The following is a 24,394-nucleotide window of genomic DNA, read 5'->3' as shown; positions in this document are numbered from 1 at the left end:
CCGGGGCGCGCGGCGGCCGGCGGAGAGGGGTGGGTCCGGGCGGCCCCGCGCCTTCTGATTGGCCGGCGGGGTGACGCGAGCGTGTACGGAGGGCCTGACGTCAGTGGGGGCTGACGTCAGCTCCGCGCTTTCGGGGTGGGAGGAGGGGGCGTGTCTGGCGGCCCAAGAGACCCGCCGATTGGCTGGAAGGCGCCGGAGCCGGTCGGCGGGGAGGGCGGCGCCGTCCGCCTGGTCCCGGAGGCGGCCGCCGGCTTCGGCGAAACGATCATGGCAGCTCGGTCCGGTCAGAGGGCGCTAAGAAAGCTAGTTTCGGGATGCCGCCCGACGGCAGCGGCAGCGGCTGGAACCCCGGCTCCGGCGCAGGGGCCTGCGCGGCACGTCAGGTAATAACGGGGGGTGCGGCGACGGGTGGGACCGCGGACTTAGGGGCGGAGCGGCCCGGCTCGGCCGGATGTCTTTCCGCGTCTCTGAAGGGAGAAGGTCCCCGGCGATGGGCGTGGGGGGGCCGCGGCGACAGGTAGGCCGTCCTGGGCCGAGCCACCTCAGCCGCCGCAGCAGCGGCTGATAGAGCAGCTCGGCGACGGGGAGTCGGGGCTCTTCCGGGCTCCCCTACGGCCCGCTGCCGGGCGGGGTCGTCTGTGGGCGGCGCGCAGCCCCCAGAGCTTCCTCCGCGCCCGGCGGCCCGACCTGCTTCCGGCGGGGGCCTGGGACCGCGCCCCGAGCTCGCGCGAGACTAACGTGGCCCCCCGCCCCTCCCCCCACCCCCGCCCCCGCCCCCACCCCCACCCCCGTCCCCCGAATGTAACTTAGAGCCGCTGTAACCTTGAACCAGCCCTCGGTTTTCCCGGTTGGTTCCCTTCTGCTGGGCGGAGGCGGAGATAGGAATGATTCCATACTTTTTTTTTTTTTTTCACCGCTTAGTTTTTTTTTTTTTTTTCTTACTAATGACTTTGTAATGAATTATGCCCGAAAATTATATAGTGTTTAAAATGTCCTCGGTTGTAAACAGTACGAGAGGAAGGGAAGAAAGCACCAACGTTGGAACTCCAGGAATTTAGATTTAGTGAGGAATTTCTCAAACACCAAACCCCAGCCAACTCTAGGTGCTTTTAGACAAATGTTGGTTGAGATTGAAATAAAATAGTGTCTCATATCGTTTAGTCCTGCTTAAGGAAACAGCCTGAGATTTAAAAAAGAGAAGGAAGGAAGGAGAGAAGAAAGAAAGAGAAAGAAAAAAGAAAGAGAAAGAAAAGAAACCTGAGAAAGTAATTCTAAGCAGCATATAGCCTATCAGGCTTTGGATCTGCTTGTGTTACTCTTGTAAAATGCTGGCTGGCAAATAAAACTGTTACTTTTAGGGAAAAAAAAATGTGATTGTTTTAATGATCAAGTTAAGAAAAAATTTAAAAAGATCAAATTAAGACTTAAATTCCAAGACACACATTTACTGTTTGTAATGATGAAGAGAGAGGGAGTTTATGAGCTCATTTTTAGGCGGAAATGTATTAACATAGGTTAACATAGGTTCTGGCCTTTATTCTAGTGGAGTGTTTGGGATGTAGTATTGGAAGGTTAGTGACAAAAAGGTGTCCTTCATCTGATTCAGTTTTAATTTAATGGTTTAATGATACACATGACTGTATGGCTCCTCACTGCAATTGAAGAAATTACTCTTGATAATGTGTGAAAATGGATGTACTATCCGGGGCTTATAACCATAGTATGGAAATTCATTGGGAAAACTATTAGCTTGCTCTAAACACAGGTGTTTCCTTTATGATTGTAATCAGATTGTGTAAGGTTTTTTGTGGGTTTTTTGGGGCAGGGAGAAGGGGAGTCCTTGGAGCGATGGTACTATATAAACTTGGTACAAAATTCAAAACTGTGTACAGTGAAAAGTAGGCTTCCTAGACCACCAGTTCACCTCTTCAGAGGCAACAGCCTTATCTTTTTAAAATAAAGGTTTATTTCAGAGATGCTGCCTTTTCTGATGCTGATTTATCAGAAAATTAAGTGTGCTTAATCGCTGTCACATAGTTGCTTCCAATAACAGGTAACAAGGTATCTATGCAAAAAGTGGGGGCAATAGGTAAAAATGTTACAACAAAGTCATCTAAAGAATGTCTTAAAAGGGAAATGTGATTAGGTATTTTGTATACCAGATTTGGTTTTTGTAATCAATACAACCTCAGAACTCGATCCCAGGACCCTGGGATCATGCCCTGAGCTGAAGGCAGACACTCAACCACTGAGCCACCCAGGCGTCCCATAAATCATATTTTTAAAGATTTTTGGGAACACTAACACTTTTAATCTCTCTAGGAGATGAATCTATCTAAAATGGGAACATAGGACAGCCCAGGTGGCTCGCCGCGTTTAACCCAGGGTCTAACCCTGGAGACCTGGGATCAAGTCCCATGTCGGGCTCCCTGCATGGAGCCTGCTTCTCCCTCTGCTTGTGTCTCTGCCTCTCTCTTTGTGTCTCTCATGAATAAATAAATCTTTAAAAATATATATGCTGTTACCATCATTATAAAATCAAATACTACTTGTGATGTCCTAGGAAACCTAGAATTCACAAAACTGTCCTGTTTTACTGTATTTTCTCAATTCATTTTTTTGCAATTTTATTTACAGCTGGATATATAAGAATCCTAGTCTTAAAAGGCACCAATAAGTTCATCCATATAGTTAATATGTTTTATTCGTTTCCATTATATTTTAATTAATAGTTGTGCAGCATTTAGCTTAACCATTTTCATTGACTTCTATTTCATTGCCTCTGGAATAAGCCCATCTAATTTTTATAAAGAGTGTTAATTGTTCAAAAGCTCGCTCTTGTTGTTATGGACCCCAAATTTCTTTCCATCCAATTGGACTTTTGTTTTACATTTTGGTCCATATCCTCACGTATCCTCTCTATCTTCTGGCTGAATATTCCCAATTTCTTCAACCATTCTTTGTTTAATTTGATTGACACTTCCTCCTCAGGGGAATTGTAGGGAGTTTATGTCCTTAAAGAACCTTTACTTATAAGTAAGTCCTACTTTAAAAGGCAAATGATATATATGATGACATAGGAGCTTTCACCAGACCATCTATTCCCTGTTTTAAAAATAATTTGGGTCCACTAAGGAGTGTGTAACAATTTACCTGCCAAATCAACTAGCCCTGAAAGCGAATGGAGCTAGAATGTCAGGTCCATACCCGGACGTTGGCAGTGTCCTGGGAGAGGCACATGGAAAGGGGGTTTGGGTGCCTCGGTTCTTTCCCAACCTCCACTCCATTTAAAAAATAATAATAAATACTTAAAAAAAAATTGGAGGCACCTGGGTGGCTCAGTTGATTGAGTGGCCAACTCTTAATTTTGGCTCAGGTTCTGCTCTCAGGATCCTGGGATCAAGCACCACCTTGAGCTCTACACTGAGCATGGAGTCTGCTTCAGGAATCTCTCGCTCAAAAAAAAAAAAAAAAGGATTCTCCTTCTGCCACTCCAGCACACACACTCTCTCTTTAAAATAAATCTCTTAAAAATACTGTTTGAAATAATAATTTGAAGATTTCATTTAATGAAATAACACTCTTAGAATTCTTCAACAGCTTCGCATTGAGGATAAATTGCTTTTTAAAAAATATATATATATATTTATTGGGACACCGGGTGGCTCAGTGGTTGATCGCCTGCCTTTGGCTCAGGGCGTGATCATGGAGTCCCGGGTTTGAGTCCCACATCGGGCTCCCTGTATGCAGCCTGCTTCTCCCTCTGCCTCTCTCTCTCTCTCTCTCTGTATCTCTCATGAATAAAAAAGTGGAATCTTTAAAAAATAAAATAATAAAAAATTGTATTTTATTGATCCTTGGACCTGGGATCATGCCCTGAGCCAAAGGCAGATGCTCAACCGCTGAGCCACCTAGGCATCCCAAGGATAAATTCCAAATTACTTTATTCCAGCTGATAATTCCCAGCATGATCCAGCTCCAACCCATCTATCATTATTTCATGGTACTCCCCTGGCTTGCTTTACTGCTGCTACACTTAGTCTTTTTCAGTCTTTGGCTACTGCCAGGCTTTTCCCCTACTACTTGGAATGCCCCCTACTTCTCCTATGTGTACACACACACTTTATGTACATACATACCTGTTTCTCTCTTTACATGGTTAACTTCTTCCATTATGTTTCAGATGAAATATAACCTCAGAGGACTTCCTAGACTGTCCTATCTAAAGGAGCTCTCAATGACATGTTCCCACCATTTCTTTCTTAGCACTTTTTTTTTAATCCTCAACTGCATAGTAATCCTCAAAGTTAATTTTTATTTTTGCTATTGTATCTCTAGTGCCTAGCACAGAACAAGAGCTCAATAACTATGTAAACTAATACATGAATAGTAGTATAAAATAGTTATGCAATAATCTCATTAGGGAAAATAAAAGATATTCATTTGAAAAAAAAATATGTATCCAGCATCTATATTTAGAAGTACCCAAGACAGGGAACATTCTAATTTCCTTGACATGTGTTTTTACATATATGCAATTGAAATGGAGTTTGGAAGGTAAAGGAGAACAGAGCAACAGTTCCAACAGGACCATGAGATCTCCAATCTCAAATCTTAGAGTAGATCAAGAATTAAGAAACCTGGGATCCCTGGGAGGCAGCGGTTTAGTGCCTGCCTTTGTCCCAGGACGTGATCCTGGAGTCCCAGAATCGAGTCCCACGTCGGCCTCCCTGCATGGAGCCTGCTTCTCCCTCTGCCTGTGTCTCTGCCTCTCTCTGTCTCTCATGAATAAATAAACAAAATCTTAAAAAAAAAAAAAAAAAAGAATTAAGAAATCTCTGTGGATCTAGCTGGGAAGACAGCCTGGAGAGATGAGTTAGAAGATGGATGATGAGGGGCTCCTGGCTGGCTTAGTAGAGCATGTGACTCTTGGTCTCAGGGTTATGAGTTCAAGCCCCACATTGGGTATAGAGTTTACTTAAAAAAAAAAATAGGTGATCAATATTCTAGCAAATGTACGGGGAGAATATGTTGAAATATGTGACTGTAGACTGAAAGCCAACTTTCTGGGAAAGATACCATTTGTGCCAGAAACTTCTAACACTGAGATACTATTTTTAGTTTTCTTTGTGGTACTCAAGAAAATTATTTTTTTCTGTGTGCTTATGCATGCATGTGTGCACAACTGTGTGTGTGTGTGTGTGTGTGTATTTTTTTCAGGAATATTCTAATGTTGTGAAGCCCTCTGAAAGTGTGATAGTTACTGAGATGCCAGCCTGCCTCAGTTGGTGGAGCATGTGACTCTTTATCTTGGGATCATGAGTTCAAGCCCCATGTTGAATGTAGAAATTACTTTAAAAAAAAAAAAGTGTGATAGTATTTTACATCTGTAATTTGTGTTTCCTCTTAATTTTCAGTGCTGCTTTAAATGAGGTAATTTTTGTCTTTTTAGATATTTAGCTTCCTGTGGTATATTGATGACCAGAACTCTTCCACTACATACCTCAATTTTGCCTAAGGAGATATATGCAAGAACTTTCTTCAAAATCGCTGCACCATTAATAAACAAAAGAAAAGAATATTCAGAAAGGAGAATTATAGGGTTTGTATATGATTTCTGCTAAACGTATGTTCACAATTTTCTGTAGAACATCATGACTTTTTTTTTTCTGGATTTTCTTCTTATAGAATAAGCTTTGGTTTTTCTAGATTGGCCTTGCTGTAGCTTTTGCTGTTTTATAAATATTTGTTGAATGAGCATAGTTACATGGTAACTTTATAGGATAGATTTAAGCCTTGACATGTAAAGGAAATAATTGAACTGTGTATTATGACTTGCATTTTTGTACAGTCTGTTTCTATAGAGGCAACATTAGTGGTATGTTGGGCTCAATGTTTATATAGCTGCCTCATGTATAGACATACATAGATAAATAACATGCTAATGTCCTAAGAGGCTCCTACCACCTAGAAAATAGGTTGGCAAAGGACCAGATAGTAAATATGGGAATACCTGGGTGGCTCAGACTCAGTCAGTTGAGTGTCTGCCTTTGGCTCAGGCCATGATTCCAGGGTACTGGGATCCAGCCCTGTGCCAGGCTCCTTGCTCAGGAGGGAGCTGAATGTTCCTCTGCCTGCTGCTCCCCCTGCTTGTGCATGCTCTCGCACTCTCTCTCTCTCCTCTCTCTCTCTCTCTCTGTCTCTCTCCTCTCTCCTCTCTCTCTCAAATAAATACATACAGTGTTTTTAAAATAAATAAATAAAGGACCAGAGAATAAATCTGTTAGGTTTTGTGGACCATACTGTCTCTGTAGCAACTACTCTGTCATTGTAGTTGTAGCCCAAAAGACATATTGCTGTAGATAATATGTAATAAATGGATGGGTGTGGGTTTGTGCTAATAAAACTTTATTTGCAAAACCAGGCAATGGGCCAGGTTTGGCCCCTGATCTAAGAGTATATACAAAAGAGAATGGGGAGACAGCAGTTCTGATAAACCAGAAATACAGCATCTATTCATATGAGAATTTCTACAAGGGGGTCTTAATTCTCAACAAGCCATTAAATATTACATGAATTCTTGTAAAAGTGCATTTCATTTTTTTTCAGTTGGTTTTTCCTTCTGACTTTTCTGTAGTAAAGAACTTTGAGCAGACTCAGCTTTTGTCACTAAAACTACCTTTATTACTGGCTAAGTCACTGTATTGGTTCAGCTGATACTAGCAGTTGTACAGGTAAAACCCCAAAATTTCTTTCTTTCTTTGCATAAGAAAGTTCAAGTGGGTATTCCCCATCCATGGGCAGCAGTTTAGGAACCTAGGCTCCATCTAATTTGTGCCTTTTGTAATTCCTTAATCCTCAGAGTCGCTTAAAAAGATATACCTGATTCTAAACCTTATTGGTCTGGAAGGGATTATTGGCAAGAATAGTCATGTAATCCCAACTAAATGTAAGAAAGGGACTGGGAATAGTAGCCTCCAGTAACAATACCATGTAAAGTGAGCCTGCATTATTGGATAGATAGATGTCTTTGCCAGAGTTGGTATCTGTGAAAAGAAGAAATGGCAACAAAAAGATAGTGAATTGGTCTGCTTTACTTTTGAATCACTATTAGTATCTTCTTTTTACTATGTATCTTTCATTTGACAGGTATTGCTGTGTGTTTTATATTTACTGTTTTATTAATTCTCACAGTAGGGGATCCTTGGGTGGCTCAGCGGTTTAGCGCCTGCCTTTGGCCCAGGGCGCCATCCTGGAGTCCCGGGATCGAGTCCCACGTCAGGCTCCCGGCATGGAGCCTGCTTCTCCCTCCTCCTGTGTCTCTGCCTCTCTCTCTCTCTCTTTCTCTGTCTATAATAAATAAATAAATAAATAAATAAATAAATAAATAAATAAATCTTTAATAAATAATTCTCACAATAGCCATGTAAACTAGATGTTGTTATCCTGTTTTATTTTATTTTTAAGATATTTATTTATATGAGAGAGAGCATGACCCAGGGAGAGGAGCAGAGGGAGGGAGAAGCAGATTCCCGCCGAGCAGAGAGCCCCATGCCCGGGCTTGATCCCAGGATCCTGGGATCATGCCCGGAGCCAAAGACAGACAGTTAACCAACTGAGCCACCAACTGATAACCAAATGTTATTCCATTTTAGAGATAGGAAACTGAAGCTTATGGAGATAATGCACATTAAGTGTCAGGATTCCTAAGATTATTTTCCCCACCATATTTATTTATTGTTACTTCCTTAGTCTTTCTTATGCTGAAGTTCTTTTTTTTTATTACAAATTGATCTTATCCAGTCATCATCTTTTTTCCCTGTATTTGACATAACACATAATATTAGCTACTCTTTATTAAGTACTTTACTTAAAGATTTTGTTTATTTGAGGGGGGGTGCATGCCTGCATGAGCAGGGGAGAAGCAGAGGGAGAAGCAGACTCTCCGCTGAGTGGGGAGCCCAGTGCAGGGCTCCATCCCAGGACCTTGAGATCATGACCTGAGTTGAAGTCCTGTGTTTAACCAACTGAGCCACGCAGGCACCCCTTTATTAAATGCTTATTAATCACTGTGCACTATGCTAAAACTATTTCACTTAACCCTCAAAAGAACCCTGTGGAAATACTTTTCAGTTACGGATGAAGAAAATAAAACTGAGCTGTTAACCTACACAGGGTCATGTGGCTTTTTATGTTTTAGGGTTGGTATTTGAGCACAGTCCTTTCTGACTACAAAGTCTATCCCCTTGACCCCTATGCTGTACTGCTTGCTTGCTTGCTTGCTTGCTTTCTTTCTTTTTTTTTTTTTTTTTTCTGTACCGCTTTCTTAGTTGCTGTAGACTACTTCTAGAACAACCAGCTTTCAGGCTGCAAGGTTTCATACTTCTTCATGGGACTTATTTTAGTATTTATTTTCAAAGTCACTAAAAACTTAGGAGGTAGGGTTTTTTCCCTTTCCTCTGCTGCGGGCCTCATTTCATGATCATAAAGATTAATTTAAATATACGTAAAGACTCATTTTCTCTTACTCCAAAGCTTCCCTTTTGTAATTTAGATTGTGATTGTTTAAATTACTGTATATACATATTTTTCCCTTTTCACATTTTATTGGCGACTGGGAGGAGGTGTCTTCCCTGCCACTAGAGGTGCTCACAGTTTCTTCAGCCACTCCAAGCTTGGGCCCAGGGGGATTCTGGGGGCGGTTGGGTACCTTGACCATGTTCCTGTCATTTGGAAGGTGTACGGGGTAGTTGTAGGGCATGGCCTGGTTGATGCTGACCATGTACTTGTTAAAGGGGGGACAGAGGTATAACTGGGTGGCTCAGCGGTTGAACGACTACCTGAACCAGAGGTGTGATCCTGGGATCTAGGATCGAGTCCTGCAGGGAGCCTGCTTCTCCCTCTCTCTATGCCTCTCTGTATCTCTCATGAATGAATAAATAAATCTTTAAAAAAGAGCAGGGGAGACAGAATTATAGACCTGCCATGTTGGTCTGTCCATAGTGGTGGTCTAAAATACCATATCATCATTTTGAGATGAATTCTGTTTTAACAGTGTTGAGTCTTTATAAGAATAATACGTATCAAAAAATTAAAAAAAAAGAATAATATGTGTCTTTAATACGTATTATCTAATACGCTATCATTATTCACTCTTCTTTAACATGTAGCCGTAGACTGTTGTTTCTGTTTGTTTTCCATTTAGGCTCTGAAGTTTTTTTGTTGAATTTATTTGTAGTGATTTTACATTTCTATGCTACTGTTTTCTATCTGGTTCTTATTAGTATAAGAAAGACATTAATTTTTAAAGTTCTGTGACAGATTATTTTACTGAATTCTGAATTCTCTTCTCAACTGATTGACCTGCCAATTGATAATTTCACCTAATTCTTTTCCACATGTATGCCTCATATTTCATGCTCTGATTTATTTATTTTTTTAAAAAGATTTTATTTATTTATTCATGATAGTCACACACACACACAGAGAGGCAGAGACACAGGCAGAGGGAGAAGCAGGCTCCAGGCAGGGAGCCCGACATGGGATTCGATCCCGGGTCTCTAGGATCGCGCCCTGGGCCAAAGGCAGGCACCAAACCGCTGCGCCACCCAGGGATCCCTCATGCTCTGATTTAATTACATCGACTGATATTTTCAGAACAATGTTACGTAACAATGACAACTAGCATCTTTGTCTTATTTCTAACTCTAATGTGAATGAATGATTTTGGTATGTGACCATTTATGGAGGGAATTACACAGTTTTTCTTTTTTCTTCTTTTGGCTAATATGGTTGTAATAATATAATTCTTAGTATTAAGCCATCCATGCATCTTTAAAAGAGTTACATTTGATTGTTAATGGCTTTTTTTTATATGTATTTCTGGATTTTATTTGCTGATATTTAGAATTGTTGCCTCAGTAATCACAGGTGATGTTGATCTATAGATTTTATTTTTTCTGTTCTTTGTTCAGGTTTGTAGGGTGTTATGCTGGCTTATAAAAAGAACCAAAGGGGGCAGGTGAATGGGTGATGGGCACTGAGGGGGGCACTTGACGGGATGAGCACTGGGTGTTATTCTGTATGTTGGTAAATTGAACACCAATAAAAAATAAATTTATTAAAAAAAAAAACTAAAAAAAAAGAGAACCAAAAGTTTCCTTTTTTTGTGTTCTAGAATAGTATCTTTCTTTTTTAATTACAGAAATATTACATGCTTGTATAAAAACCTAACAATATACTATCTTTACTCCTACTTCTTTTTTCTTGAATTAAAAACTGTTAATTGTTTAATCTCGGTCCTTCTAGGGCTTTAATTTTTTTTTTTTTTTTTTTTTTTTTTTTTTTTAATTTATGATAGTCTCACAGAGAGAGAGAGAGGCAGAGACACAGGCAGAGGGAGAAGCAGGCTCCATCCACCGGGAGCCCGATGTGGGATTCGATCCCGGGTCTCCAGGATCGCACCCTGGGCCAAAGGCAGGCGCCAAACCACTGCGCCACCCAGGGATCCCCCTTCTAAGGCTTTAAAAATAGTTTTTCATTATAGATATTCTGTTAACATGTTTCAGGAAAAATAAACATCAAATGATTAAAAGTGGGAAATACAGTATTATAATTTTTCTTAAATGGGTACTAGAACCATCCATATCCTGTCTGCTTTGTAATATGTTTTTATTTCACATAACAATAGATGATAAATCTCTTTGTTCTAACGTGTATATTTGATCTTTAAAAAAATAAACTTTAGGGCAGCCCGGGTGGCTCAGCGGTTTAGCACCGCCTTTAGCCCAGGACGTGATCCTGGAGTCCCGGGATCAAGTCCCATGTCAGGTTTCCTGCATGGAGCCTGCCTCTCCCTCTGCTTGTATCTCTGCCTCTCTCACTCTGTGTGTCTTTCACGAATAAATAAATAAAACCCTTTAAAAAATAAAATAAATAAAATAAACTTTAGGGGCACCTGAGTGGCTCAATGCTTGAGCATCTGCCTTTGGCTCAGGTTGTGATCCCGGGATCCTGGGATTGAGTCCCGCATTGGGCTCCCCTCTCCGTGGGGAGCCTACTTCTCTCTCTTCCTGTGTCTCTGCCTCTCTCTCTCTGTTTCTCATGAATAAATAAGTAAAATCTTTAATAAATAAATAAGTAAACTTTAAAAACAAAGAGAGGGTGCCTGGCTAAGTCAGAAGAGCATGCAACTCTTGATCACAGGGTCATGAGTTTGAGCCCTATGTTGGGTGTTGAGATTACTAAAAGTAAATAAGTAGAAATGAACTTTAAAGTATATATTGAAAAAAATATATATAAAGTATATATTGGATCCTAATTCTTTCAAATAACTGGTACAGAGTTCCACAGTATGGATATACCATAATTTATTAATCATTTATTATTAAGCGTTTATTAATGTCTATCAACGGATAAATATTTAAGTTGCTTCTTGTTGTTGTTTTGTTCAAACCCTCAATTTTTAAATGCCACTAATTAAAATTTCAAAAGCCACATCTGTAAGCCAGAGTCAACCTGTGGTATGCCAGATTATGACCTCTGCTTAATACAAATATTTAGCTACCTTTTATTTTTTCGTATTGAAGTCCTTCGTTTCGGTGTGTGGGTTAGCATGTATGCCAAATGATTTATTGCTCATGCATACACCCGAAGTTTTGTTCGTATACAATTTAAAGTATACATATGTCATATAACTAGGTGCAGCTAACACTTCTCTCTCTCTATTTTTTTAAAAAGATATTCTATGCAGGAAATGTATGATGTGGTATCAGGAATGGAGGATTACAAACATTTTGTTCCTTGGTGCAAAAAATCAGATGTAATATCAAAGAGAACCGGATACTGCAAAACACGATTAGAAATTGGGTTTCCACCTGTTTTGGAGCGCTATACATCAGTAGTAACCTTGGTGAAACCACATTTGGTAAAGGTAATAGTTTTGGTTTTGTTGTATTTAAGTATTTCCCAAATGTTGATTCTATCAAATGCCAGGTGTTGTTACATGTATTATATTGATCATCTTGACCCTTGTCAGAAGAGGAGCCATTGAATTGAAATGGTACCCAGGTTTAAACACACAAAAAGACAGAATTCCATAGAGTTCTTTTGAATTCCTAGAGTTTGGTGGCCAAAGACTTAAAGCTTAGTTATCTTTTATGCCCACAGAATATCATTTCTTAGTAATTGGCCAGAGCTAAGTGCCTTTGTCAGCTCCTTGTTAGGCGTTGAAGGAGGTGGCAACTCTTATACCAGAGAGAGTCTATTATCCAGTGAAGCTTAAAGTCTACCCTTGTCTTACTCTCAAACTTGAACTCCACTTAAAAGGCTGTGCTCCACTGGGACTCTACCATGCTGAATGTTTCCACCTGTTTTTCTCATAGTTTTGGAGTTCTGCACTGCCTCTCATCCAGTAGCTAACATTTATCAAGTTCTTTGTAGTGCTTGCTTGAATTAATTCACTTAATCTTCATAACAGCCCTTCCAGATTCAAATGTTACTGTTCTCCATCTTAACAGTTGAGCAAATTAAGGCTTAGAAGAATTAAACAACTTGCCCAAAGTTACAGAGCCAAGACTGGCTGTCTTTCTGACACCAGTGAATATCTCATAAAATGTTTTTCTATTTCCTGACTTCAATCTCTTATAACTTAAATCTTCATATGTTATGCTGCATCTAAGTAAAAGAACTCTTGTGGGAGGGAAAGAAAACTTCAATTTTCTCCTCCTGATTTATTTTCTTCCCTTTGCTGGCCCCCTTTTTTTTTTTTTTTTTTTTAAGTAGACACACCTTCCCTTGCTTCTTAACACATACAAGATTGTCTTCTGCTTTATTATCACTCCCACCCCTTCCCCAACACATACAAAAAAAACTACACTTAATGTTTAGGCAGTACTTTCTATCTTCAGTTTCCATGAATGCACTATACAGCACTTACTGCACAGCCTTGTGTCTGCATATTCCTCACTTCTCCCTGTAGTGACCTTATGTCTCTGCCTAGTAATCCTTCAAATTTGCCTGGTATTTCTTTCCCCCCTTTCCTTATATAATCAGTCCTGCTCTGGTGATTCCTCTGGGCTTTGTACATGCTTTCTCTTACCATTTTATAAGAAAATTTACTTCTTCATCTGGATTTCTGCTTGACAAAGTTGAGCTACTTGAGTGAACGGGAGCACCTCATTTACATCTTTGTGTATCCTCAGCACCAGTACTACAATGATGGGAGTCATGAGAGTCTATGCTTATGAGCATCTCACTGCTTTGTTCTTGGGTTATTGCAGATCCGGCGATGTTCCTCATAATCTTGGCAACTTTCAGCACTGCCAACGAGAAAGGAGAAACTATCAGGAAAAAAAAAATCTTCTGGGGCACTTGGGTGGTGCAGTCGGTTGAGCATCCGACTCTTGCTTTTGGCTCAGGTTGTGATCCTCGGGGTCGTGGGATTGAGTCTTACTTGAGGCTGTGCGTTCAGCATGGAGTCGGCTTGGAATTTCTCTCTCTTTCCCTCTGTCCCTCTGTGTGCACACTCTCTCCCCCAAATGAATAAATATTTTTAAAAAATCCTCATAGTAACATCTATTAAATGATCATTGGTATCTCAATTTTATGAGGCTTAGAGAAATTAAGAACCTTATGCAAATTTACATTATACATGTCAGATTCCGAAGCTATTTTTCCATTAAAATAAGCTACCTCGCTAAATGTGCTAATTTATTGAAGATATGTTTCTTTTTTTTTTTTAATTTTATGTATTTATTCATCAGAGATGAGAGAGGCAGAGACACAGGCAGAGGGAGAAACAGGCTCCATGCTGGGACCCTGACGTGGGACTCGATCCCAGGTCTCCAGGATCACGCCCTGGGCTGAAGGCAGCACTAAACCATTGAGCCACCAGGGCTGCCCTTGAAGATATGTTTGAGAGTAACCATACACCTACGTGTGTTCATCCTTCAGTAGTCCCTGGGTTCACGTTTTAGATTTTAATACCTAATACATGCATGTGGCATAGAATACATATCATTATAACCATGGGAGCAGCAGAAACCATGTGACTTTTTCTGCAAATTATAAGTTGCCCCAAAAATGCTTGTGATATGTTAGTAATTCTAGTGCACATAAATCTGTAATGACCAGAAACTCTTGAAGGTTTTCAGCAGATTTAATAAAGGTAATGGTTCAGTGAATATTACTGCCTGGGTCACAGTATAAACATTTTACCTGTCATAGTTTTTATGGTCTGGGTCAGTTCAGTCAGAACAACCAGTCATTGGTCATCCTCATAACACCTCCTATTGTGGTTAGTATCTTTGCTGTTAGTAATGAAACCTTTAGCAATATCTAAAAAAAAAAAAAAAAAAAACCACTAAAAATCTGTGGGTCCAGGACACCTGCGTGGCTCAATGGTTGAGCATCTGCCTTTGGCTTAGGGCATGATCCCAGGTCTGATGATTGAGTCCTGCATCGAGCTCCCTGTGAGGAGCCCACTTCTCCCTTTTTTTAAGATTTTATTTATTCATACAGACAGAGAGAGAGAGAGAGGCAGAGACACAGGCAGAGGGAGAAGCAGGCTCCATGCAGGGAGCCCGACTAGGGACTCGATCCTGGGTCTCCAGGATCACACCTCAGGCTGTAGGCGGCGCTAAACCGCTGAGCCACCAGGCCTGCCCCTTGGGCTAGATTATTGATATGAATACAGCACTGTCGCATTTTGTGAAAAAGTAGTTAGAAGAAGTGAGTATATTGCAGTGAGCATTCCCAATAGCTATTTCTCCTTCATTGTTAAATTTCCTATAAGCAAAAATAAAAATAAAAAATTTCCTATAAGCTGCCTTTTTTTTTTTTTTTTTTTTTTTTAAGAGAGAATCCCAAGCAGGCTCTATGCTCAGTGCAGAGCCTGACATGGGGCTTGATCTTATGACCCTGAGATCATGACTGAGCTAAAATCAAGAGTCAGATGCTGGGCAGCCGAGGTGGCTCAGCAGTTTAGCGCTGTCTTCGGCCCAGGGTGTGATCCTGGAGACCCGGGATTGAGTCCCACGTTGGGCTCCCTGCATGGAGCCTGCTTCTCCCTCTGCCTGTGTGTGTGTGTGTGTGTGTGTGTGTGTATGTGTCTCTTTCTGTATCTCTCATGAATAAATTAAAAAGAAAAAAAGTCAGATGCTTAGCTGACTGAGTCACCCAGGCACACCTCCTATAAGCTTCTTACGTGATTGTGAAGAAGGGAGGAATATATTGCCTTAAAGTTGGGTAACTGAAATAAGATTTTGTAATAGATTTTTGAAGCTTTTACAAATTAGATGGTCAGGGCAGCCCCAGGAGCTCAGCGGTTTAGCGCCACCTTCAGCCCAGGGCGTGATCCTGGCGACCCAGGATCAAGTCCCATGTCGGGCTCCCTGCATGGAGCCTGCTTCTCCCTCTGCCTGTGTCTCTGCCTCTTTCTCTCTCTCTCTCTCTGTGTGTCTCTCATAAATAAATAAATAAATAAATAAATAAATAAATAAATAAATAAAATCTTTAAAAAAAATTAGACAGTCATTATTGAACTACATATAAAACTGAACCCTTTGAAAAAAATTTTCACTTTTCTCTAGTAACTTAGCATAATGTGAGTAAAGTTAGCTATTAGCATTTGAAAAAAAAAGATTTTATTTTTTTTATTTGATAGAGCACAAGCAGGGGGAGCAACAGAGAGAGAAGAGCAGACTCCCTGCTGAGCAGGGAGCCCAATGTGGGACTCAGTCCTCAGACCTGGGATCATGACCTGAGCTGAAGGCAGATGCTTAATCAACTGAGCCACCCAGGCGCCCCATTAGCATTTTGATGACTTATTTTATCATGTCTAAATAAATTTTAAAACATTCATTGATTTCTATTTTAACAATTAAAATATTTTCTTTTATGAGTGTAAAAATAGAGCATGTCTTTGTGTTTTTTTGTTTTTGTTTTTAGAGCATGTCTGTGTAAATGCTTTTTAGTATGAATGCGGTTAATTTTCTTTATAATGATTCTACCTTGTTTTCATCTGATAATTGACTCAAAAGAGTTTAGTTGCAGGAGAAGTGAGGAATAAACTGTAAATATATTTTAAGCTCTTTGGCTTCCAGTTTAAACTATCTGGAGAGATCCAGATACAGTCAGAATTAATCCTGCATTTTGTGTTTAGGGAGGCGATAGCTAGGGAAGAATAAGTACACTCTGGGGGGAAAGAGTTTACTGATAGATGCAAGTCCTTTTTGCTAATCTGTAGTGCATAGGTTCAGGGGAGGGACAGCAGAAACTGTTGAGGGAAAGAAGTTATCAAAGAAAAAGGGTAGGGGCACCTGGCTTCTCTCTCTGCCCTCCCTCCCCCCACCCCTTGCTCGCGAGTGCACTCCCTCTCTCACTCTCTTTCTCAAGAAAAAGAAGAATGGGTAGAGAGGCTTGATGATTTATTGGCCCTGGAATATGCCAAAAGAGCTGAAAACTTAAAGATTAATTGGGGATGGCGGTGTTGACTTTGAAACAAGGTTCTAAAAGATGGTTTGCTGCTGAGGAAGGTGATAGATACTCTTGAGGTCAGTTGTCTACTAGTATTAAGGCCCAGATAGCGTCTTAGAATGGTAAGTAGAGAAGCTAAACTTCATTCAAAGTCATAACCAGTCCTAACAATCTGCCAGTGACTGAATCTGGCCACCATTTTTCACGCTGCAGGAGGCAACTCTTGGTGGGTCCCAACCAGCCTCTTTTTAATAATACCAAAAAAGAAATATCAAGATGCACTGCCATATAACATCACTGAGTATCATGTTTCAGTGTGTACATACACGTAGAAAATAAACATGAGCATTGAAGAGATTACAGCTTAGAAATCAATGGTTTAGGGACATGGGTCAGGGCCAGACTTTCAGGAAAACTGGAACCGTGAATCCCCTTAGAAATAGAGAATAGGGCAGCCTGGGTGGCTCAGTGGTTTAGCGCCGCCTTCAGCCCAGGGCGTGACCCTGGAGACCCGGGATCGAGTCCCACGTCGGGCTCCCAGTGCATGGAGCCTGCTTCTCCCTCTGCCTGCGTCCCTGCCTCTGTGTGTGTGTGTGTCTCTCTCATGAATAAATAAATAAAATCTTTAAAAAAAAAAAAAAAAAAAAAAGAAATAGAGAATAATGACTAAAGGAAAGACTAAATGTGACTGAGGAGAGAAAAATCTTTGGGTAGGAAAGGAGAATTCTAGAATCATGCTTGGGATCTGTGCCAGATATCTTATAAATATTTTAGCTATATCATAATGATTGGTATAAAATAGGTATTATATTTCTTTTATAGATAAAAGATAATATGATACAGAGAATTAACTTGTTCAGGATTACTTATAAGTGGCAAGACTGGAAATAAACTTCCAGAAAAATCACTGCCTGTTTTGCTGCTGGAGGAGAAATTTCTAAGCACAGCAGTGAAGGGGGGAACTGAAAATATTGGGGATCCCAGGACAAAAGAAAATGACCTATATTTGCAGGTCACTTCCTAGTACCAAGCTGAAAATAAGATCATATTTAACACCTGTGATTTGACCTACAAACATATTTTTAAAAAGCAATCCTCCCTGGAGCATCTGGGTAGTGCAGTTGATTAAGCAGCTAACTCTCATTTTCAGCTCAGGTCATGATCTCAGGGTCATGAGGTCAAGCCCTGTGTAGCTACACTCAGCACAGAATCTGCTTAAGAGACTCTCCCTCTCCCTTTGCTCCTCACTGCCCCCCACCCTAAGCGCGCTCTCTCACTCTCTAAAAAAAATTAAATCTTTAAAAATTAAAAAAAAAAAAAAATCATCCTCAGTTGTAGATTCTGGACGGTCTAAGTGTATTTTACTGCAGTTATATTTTTTCATTTTGTTCTAGGCATCCTGTACGGATGGGAAGCTTTTCAATCATTTGGAGACTGTTTGGCGTTTTAGTCCTGGTCTTCCTGGCTACCCAAGAACTTGTACCTTGGATTTTTCAGTAAGTCTCATACAGCCCTTGGTTTGTTCCAAGTATCAGGTGAAGCTGGTAAAGAAGGTATAATCCATTGATTAGAACCCAGCTGCTGTAATTAATATTATGTGCATAGTGATTACTAAAAGATGCTTTCCGAAAATCCCAGTTTTCTGAATACTGAATGCCTTTTTTTACACCAACTTTATAAGAAAGAATACTAATGAATCTTCTTTTTTTTTCTTGAAAACCTTGAATAGCTATTCCTTCTCTATTTTCTAATTTTTACAGGTCCATAGATTATATGACACATATTATGATTTCAGTAAGAGCTTAATAACTGTTTATTAACCCCAAATGAAATCTACATATTGATTTATGATGCAGAAATAAAGTGCAAAGGGGGAAAATACATTTTTTGAAATTCTTATTTATTTATGATAGTCACACACACAGAGAGAGAGAGAGGCAGAGACATAGGCAGAGGGAGAAGCCGGCTCCATGCAGGGAGCCCGACGTGGGATTTGATCCCGGGTCTCCAGGATCACGCCCTGGGCCAAAGGCAGGCGCCAAACCGCTGCGCCACCCAGGGATCCCGAAAATACATTTTTCAAATCTAGGGTCTGGAAAATATGTTTTTAAAATATAGGGTTTTCTTGTTCACATCACCTTAGCTCTAGAAAACCTAAAGGCACTTAAGGCTTTTTTTGAACAGATAAGACATGAGTTGGTAGCTGTATTTGCAACTCAGGCATTGCATTTCAAGAAATAGTCATAATTTTGATTAAATTACAATGTGCTACTGTTGTCAGCTCTGGAGTTTTGTTTTTGTTTTCCTGAGTTGTCTTCATTAAAACATTAAAAAATTAGTGGACATTAATGGGACAGTTGGGGAAATTTGTTTAAGGTCTGTGTAGGTTTTTTTTTTTTTTTAAGATTTTATTTATTTATTCATGAGAGAGAGAGAGAGAGAGGGGGGCAGAGACACAGGCAGAGGGAGAAGCAGGCTCCACGCAGGGAGCCCGACAGGGGACTCAATCCCGGGTCTCCAGGATCACACCCTGGACTAAAGGCTGTGCTAAACCACTGAGCCACCCAGGCTGCCCAAGGCCTGTGTAGATTATATATTAGTGTTATTATCTAGTAGCATTAACTCTCTCTTAACTTCCTGGCTTTAATAATTGCACTGTGTGGGCAGTCCCGGTGGCACAGTGGTTTAGAGCCACCTGCAGCCCGGGGTGTGATCCTGGAGACCCGGGATCGAGTCCCACATCAGGCTCCCTGCGTGGAGCCTGCTTCTCCCTCTGCCTGTGACACACACTCTCTCTCTCTCTCTCTCTCTCTCTCTGAATAAATAAACAAAATCTTTAAAAAAAATAATAATAAGTGCACTGTGGTTCTATAAGACATTAAAAAGGGGAAATCTGGGTGATGAGTATGAGAGACATCTTTGTACTATTTTTGCAACTTTTTTATAAATTTGAAATTATTTCAATGAAAAATTACCCCCCAAAATGAAAAATTAAAGCAGTTTTAAAATTTAGTGGATATTTGGCCCAAAAATACTGTTTCTCAAACCACCTGCCTTGACTTATGTCTTGAGGAGATACAAATGAAGTTCTAAATCATTGTCGACTTTAAGGTTGTATCACTTACCCCATCTGTTTAGTGGATCAATCTCCTCTTCCTGCTGCTACTTCTCATAGGAATAACTGTCAGAAGGATTAGTTCCCTCTTTTATAGGCGAAGTAGGATAGATCTAAAAGGGGCACATTAAAAAGAAGCCAGAGTCATATGGTATTTATTCAGCTTTTTTGCAGTTTTCTTTAACTTAATAAAAGCAGATTATGTCTTGAAATGAAACTCATTGGCCTTGTTTACTTAAGCTTATTGCCAGTAGTAGTTTTGCTCATTGTGGAAAGTAAATCTCCATCTTCTGAGGAATGTTAAAAAATCTCAGCTAGCTACACCTGTATTACAGCTGTGTGGTAGATACTGGCCAAGCAGGCCATTTCACAATGTGAGTACCACCACCCTAAGTAGAGATTGAGTAAAAGATCTTCCTAAAATAATCAACATTTTCCTACAGATTTCTTTTGAATTTCGCTCCCTTCTACACTCTCAGCTTGCCACACTGTTTTTCGATGAAGTTGTAAAGCAGATGGTAGCTGCCTTTGAAAGAAGAGCATGTAAGCTGTATGGTCCAGAAACAAATATACCTCGGGAATTAATGCTTCATGAAGTTCATCACACGTAAAAGGAAAAAGAACTGGTCACCTACTTGTAACTTTAGTGTATTCACTTTTAGGAAGTGCTTTCATTTGCTTTCAGAAGTCAGAGAGCATTTGTTAAACACAGCTTTGATTATAAACCTGCACCGTTGAGAATTTGCACTTGGAATATGGAACCACATGTATATAGAATTTAATCAAGTGTAATTCAAAGTAATGTATATATTAGCATATTTACAATAATGGGATGTCATTCCTATTGCTAGAATATGGACATCACTCTTAGCAGAAATTGAAACTAAATTTAAACCCTTTAATTATCACCTTATTTGAAAGAGTTTAGTTGAGATGTTCACATAGTATGTATTATATTAACCGTATCACCTTTAAGTTATTAAATTCAGACTATTTATAACTTATTGTCATAGGACTTGCCTCTTGGTTTAGGATATTTGAGTAATCATCAGATATTTAAAGTAAACTTTGACTTAAAAATACTGTTAATGAAGGTTCCCTGGCACTTTCTTATTTTAAATTGTTCCTAATGGGTAATAGGTAATTCAGTGCCATGTGTAGTGACATTAACTCCTAGATAAACAGTGAATATTTTTTTTGGTGAGTGGTCCAGAGCTTTAAGCTACTTACTTCTCTTGTAGTTTGCAGCCCTCTTCCAGATACTCTGACTACTCTTTCGGTAATGCTAATTGTATGTCAAATTTTGACTACAGCAGTGGGCGACGGATGAAGATAAGTTGGTCGATAGGTCTCTAGCACCATACATCCCAATTTTCTATTTATTGTGTGTACTCACTTTCAGTAATGTATTTCAAACTGATATTTTTGTAAACAAATCAATGTCTAAAGGACTGAAGTGGTAACTTAATAAAGTAAATTTGTTTATTTTTTGTACAGTTATTTTGGTTATTGAAATCCTCCTGTATTGTTTCAATGTGTATTTTATATAGACAGTAAAGTTTCACTGTAGCACTTCATGAAACAAATCTGGGCAAAATTCAGTCTTCCTTTAATTAATAGTGATCCTCCCTCTTTTCAATCCATACCCAACAACCCTCTTGCATTACCTTTCTGGTCAGAGTGCTGTTTGTTTCTTCACATCAACAAGAAACCTCAATAATTCGCTCTCTACATAAAAGCACGTTTGCATCAATTTTTCCAATCAATCTGTTTTGAGTGCATGCTGTGTGCCAGTTGCTGGTTATACAGTGGTGAAGGACTCCTACAGTCTGCTCACATCAGGCAAAGGGAGAAGCAGGGTCCCCACAGGGAACCTGACGTGGGATGATCCTAGGACCCCTGGATCATGACCTGAGCCAAAGGCAGACGCTCAACCACTGAGCCACCCAGGCATCCCACAAAAGATTTTTTTAATGGCAGACCTAGGACCCAGATAATTTTTTATCCCCGTATATATTACTTTTCTTTTGATGGATATAAGAACCTGTATTTTACTACTACTCTTATAAATGCTATAGATAAACTTTCAGGTTCAGAATCTAACTTAGTGGTTGGGATCTAACTCACTATTATGAAAGTATGTAGATGGTATTTTGGTGAGGGAGCCCAGAAAAATACAAATATTGCCTTGATCCTAGCCATCCATCTAACCCTTGATGTTCCCTAACTGTGGTCAGAACAGGCAGGATACAATATACCCAGGCATTCTGGCTCCAGTATCTATCCTCTTTGCTTTATCTAGTGCAACACTCTGTAGGCCCTGAGCCTGTGGACCACTGAGCAACCAGGTGCCCTGGCCTCCTATTTTTAATTTACTTTAAAAATGCAGGGGAAATCCTTTAGTGATTTCTTGAGAGAAGTCAAGTGGTAGCTAAATTTTTAGAATCCCTGAGTGTCTGAATATATCACTGTTTTATATACAATACTTGAGTACAGGGACGCCTGGGTGGTTCATTGTCTGCCTTTGGCCCAGGGCGTGATCTGGAGTCCTGGGATCAAGTCCCACATCCGGCTCCCTGCATGGAGCCTGCTTCTCCCTCTGCCTTTGTCTCTGCCTCTCTCTCTCTGTGTCTCTCATGAATAAATAAAATCTTTAAAAACAAAAAACAGTACTTGACCTTAGAACTCTACATTAGTTAATATCCTCCCTCCTCTCATCCCAGTTTGAAGCTCTGATTTCATTGTATCCTGGTGTCACATGCTATTCTTGAAAAACCTTACACCGTTGTTAATCCCAGGGCTTTGTGTAGCGTCCATTTTTTGGTCTCTGGAAGCTTTTTTTTTTTTTTAAGATTTTATTTATTTATTCATGAGGGACACAGAAAGGCAGAGACACAGGCAGAGGGAGAAGCAGGCTCCATGCAGGAAGCCCGATGTAGGACTCGATCCCAGGGCCTGGGATCACGCCCTGAGCTGAAGGCAGCCGCTCAACTGCTGAGCCACCCAGGCATCCCTCTGGAAGCTTTTAAAATCGACTCTTTACCTATCCTGGGTAGTCTGAAATTGCATGCTCCTATGCCCCTTGCCTGGTCCTAATTATGGGCCTTTCTTTCAGACTCAGTTACTTGAACCCTGAGGAATCTCCTCTCCGTATTCTCTGGGTCCATCATTCAGGTATTCCTAACTAGACATTCGACCTCCCTCATATTAAATCTAGTTTTTCCTATTTTCCATGTTTTTGTTCCACCTTTTTTTTTTTTATGGGGAAAAAATTTATATTTAGATTTATAGCTGGCTGGACTCCGTTTAGATGATCCCAATTTTGTTGGCAATATCCAAAGCATCATAGTCAGGAGCCAGTCGAACATATGCTTTCTTCTCTCCATCAGGCCTGATCAAGGTGTTGACCTTGGCCACATCAATGTCATAGAGCTCCTTCACAGCCTGTTTGATCTGGTGCTTATTGGCCTTGACATCCACGATGAACGCAAGTGTGCTGTTGTCTTCTATTTTCTTCATGGCTGACTCAGTAGTTAAGGGGAACTTGATGATGGCAGAGTGATCAAGCTGGTTTCTCCTGGGGGCGCTCTTTCGAGGATATTTGGGCCGCCTTCCGAGACGCAGGGTCTTTGGTCGTCGGAATGTAGGTGACGTGCGGATCCTCTTTTTTTTTTTGTGACTGTGCACGCCTTTCAGCACCGCTTTCTTAGCTTTCAAAGCCTTTGCTTTGGCTTCGGCTTTGGGAGTGGCAGGGGCTTCCTTCTTCGCCTTCGGCGCCATCTTCGTGAAAGGCCTGTTCCACCTGTTAGATTTCAGTTCTATTTTCCAGGTCCTTTGTCATAGTTTTAATTTCCAATAATGTTTTCTAATTGTTCCTTTTTGTTAGCTTCCTTGGTTTATGGCAGCAGGATCTCATCTTTAAGATACTATGATTTAGGGATGCCTGAGTGGCTTAGTGGTTGAGTGTCCGCCTTTGGCCCAGGGCATGAGGTCCCAGAGTCCTGGGATTGAGTCCCGCATCGGGCTCCCTGCAGGGAGCCTGCTTCTCCCTCTCCCTGTGTCCCTACCTTTCTCTCGGTGTCTCTCATGAATGAATAAAATCTCTAAAAAAAGAAGTTTCTCCTAGATCCCTTTTGGTTTTGCTATTCTTCATGTTGAGGCTTGTTTAATGGTGGTTTGTCCATGAATATTTGAAAGCAAGGGACGAGTGTATTGGCTGCGGAATTTCACTGTACAGCGATCGGGTGAGCCACCCTTTTCATCGGAGGGACTCTCAGAATCAGAAGTCTTTGTTTTACTACATGATTCTCTCTAGTCCTAGAGAAATACGGGAGTAGAAATGCTGGCTAGCTACCGGCATTCTGGAAGGTAAGTGATGGATAGAAGATAGAGTTGGGTTCCTAATGTATGGACGTCTCTGGCTACCGCTTTCAAGGGGGTTTACGACTGCCTAGATCCTGGCTTAGGGGTTCATTCCAGCCTGGCTCTTCGGTCTAAGAACGTAAGCTCTTCATACCCAGCTCCCATCGGAGGTTTACCACCTAATAGCTCGGAGACTTTGTATAAGCTACTTAACCTTTCAGCCTATTTACTTCGTGTGGCATAGGTTTAGTAAGGAGTCCCTAATCCAAGGTTCCGGACTTAAACCAAGTATTTAGTTCAGTGTCTAGCACAGAACACTAATTTTTTCCTCTGCTCGTGTCTTTAGGCTGGCCGTGCTCTAATCTTTTAAAGTCCAGGTGTTTTTCATCTCTTACCTTTTCTTATAATCACTTAGCTTGGCCTTTAAGGTAATTAACTATA

The 24,394-nt window shown here is 40.6% G+C and overlaps 1 protein-coding gene and 1 pseudogene across 3 annotated transcripts; one reads left to right on the top strand and one right to left on the bottom strand.

The window, feature by feature from the left end:
- The first annotated feature begins 158 nt into the window (after positions 1-158).
- Positions 159-21,076, top strand: COQ10B (coenzyme Q10B). 3 transcript variants are annotated; one of them, XM_072812916.1, is made up of 5 exons: positions 160-383; positions 5,453-5,602; positions 11,740-11,932; positions 17,871-17,972; positions 20,035-21,076. In XM_072812916.1, the coding sequence occupies exons 1-5, from the start codon at positions 268-270 to the stop codon at positions 20,200-20,202; spliced, it is 729 nt and encodes a 242-aa protein (XP_072669017.1). In that variant the 5' UTR covers positions 160-267; the 3' UTR covers positions 20,203-21,076. The 3 variants fall into 3 exon arrangements, with proteins under 3 accessions (XP_072669019.1, XP_072669017.1, XP_072669018.1); XM_072812917.1 differs by lacking the exon at positions 160-383 and adding an exon at positions 408-517; XM_072812918.1 differs by lacking the exon at positions 5,453-5,602 and having other exon boundaries at positions 159-383.
- A 1,527-nt stretch (positions 21,077-22,603) lies between these two features.
- LOC140625577 (large ribosomal subunit protein uL23 pseudogene) lies at positions 22,604-23,402 on the bottom strand (annotated as a pseudogene).
- Between the last annotated feature and the right edge of the window lie 992 nt (positions 23,403-24,394).

Source organism: Canis lupus, chromosome 36 (genome assembly GCF_048164855.1).
Source record: "Canis lupus baileyi chromosome 36, mCanLup2.hap1, whole genome shotgun sequence".
NCBI lineage: Eukaryota > Metazoa > Chordata > Mammalia > Carnivora > Canidae > Canis > Canis lupus.
Note: the sequence above shows the minus strand (reverse complement) of the source record. Positions and strands in the feature narration are given on the sequence as shown.

Coding starts and splice junctions, on each gene's coding strand:
- COQ10B (XM_072812916.1), top strand. CDS start 268: ATGGCAGCTCGGTCCGGTCAGAGGGCGCTAAGAAAGCTAGTTTCGGGA. Junction 384..5,452: donor GGGCCTGCGCGGCACGTCAG/GTAATAACGGGG, acceptor TTGTCTTTTTAG/ATATTTAGCTTCCTGTGGTA. Junction 5,603..11,739: donor TCAGAAAGGAGAATTATAGG/GTTTGTATATGA, acceptor TTTTTTAAAAAG/ATATTCTATGCAGGAAATGT.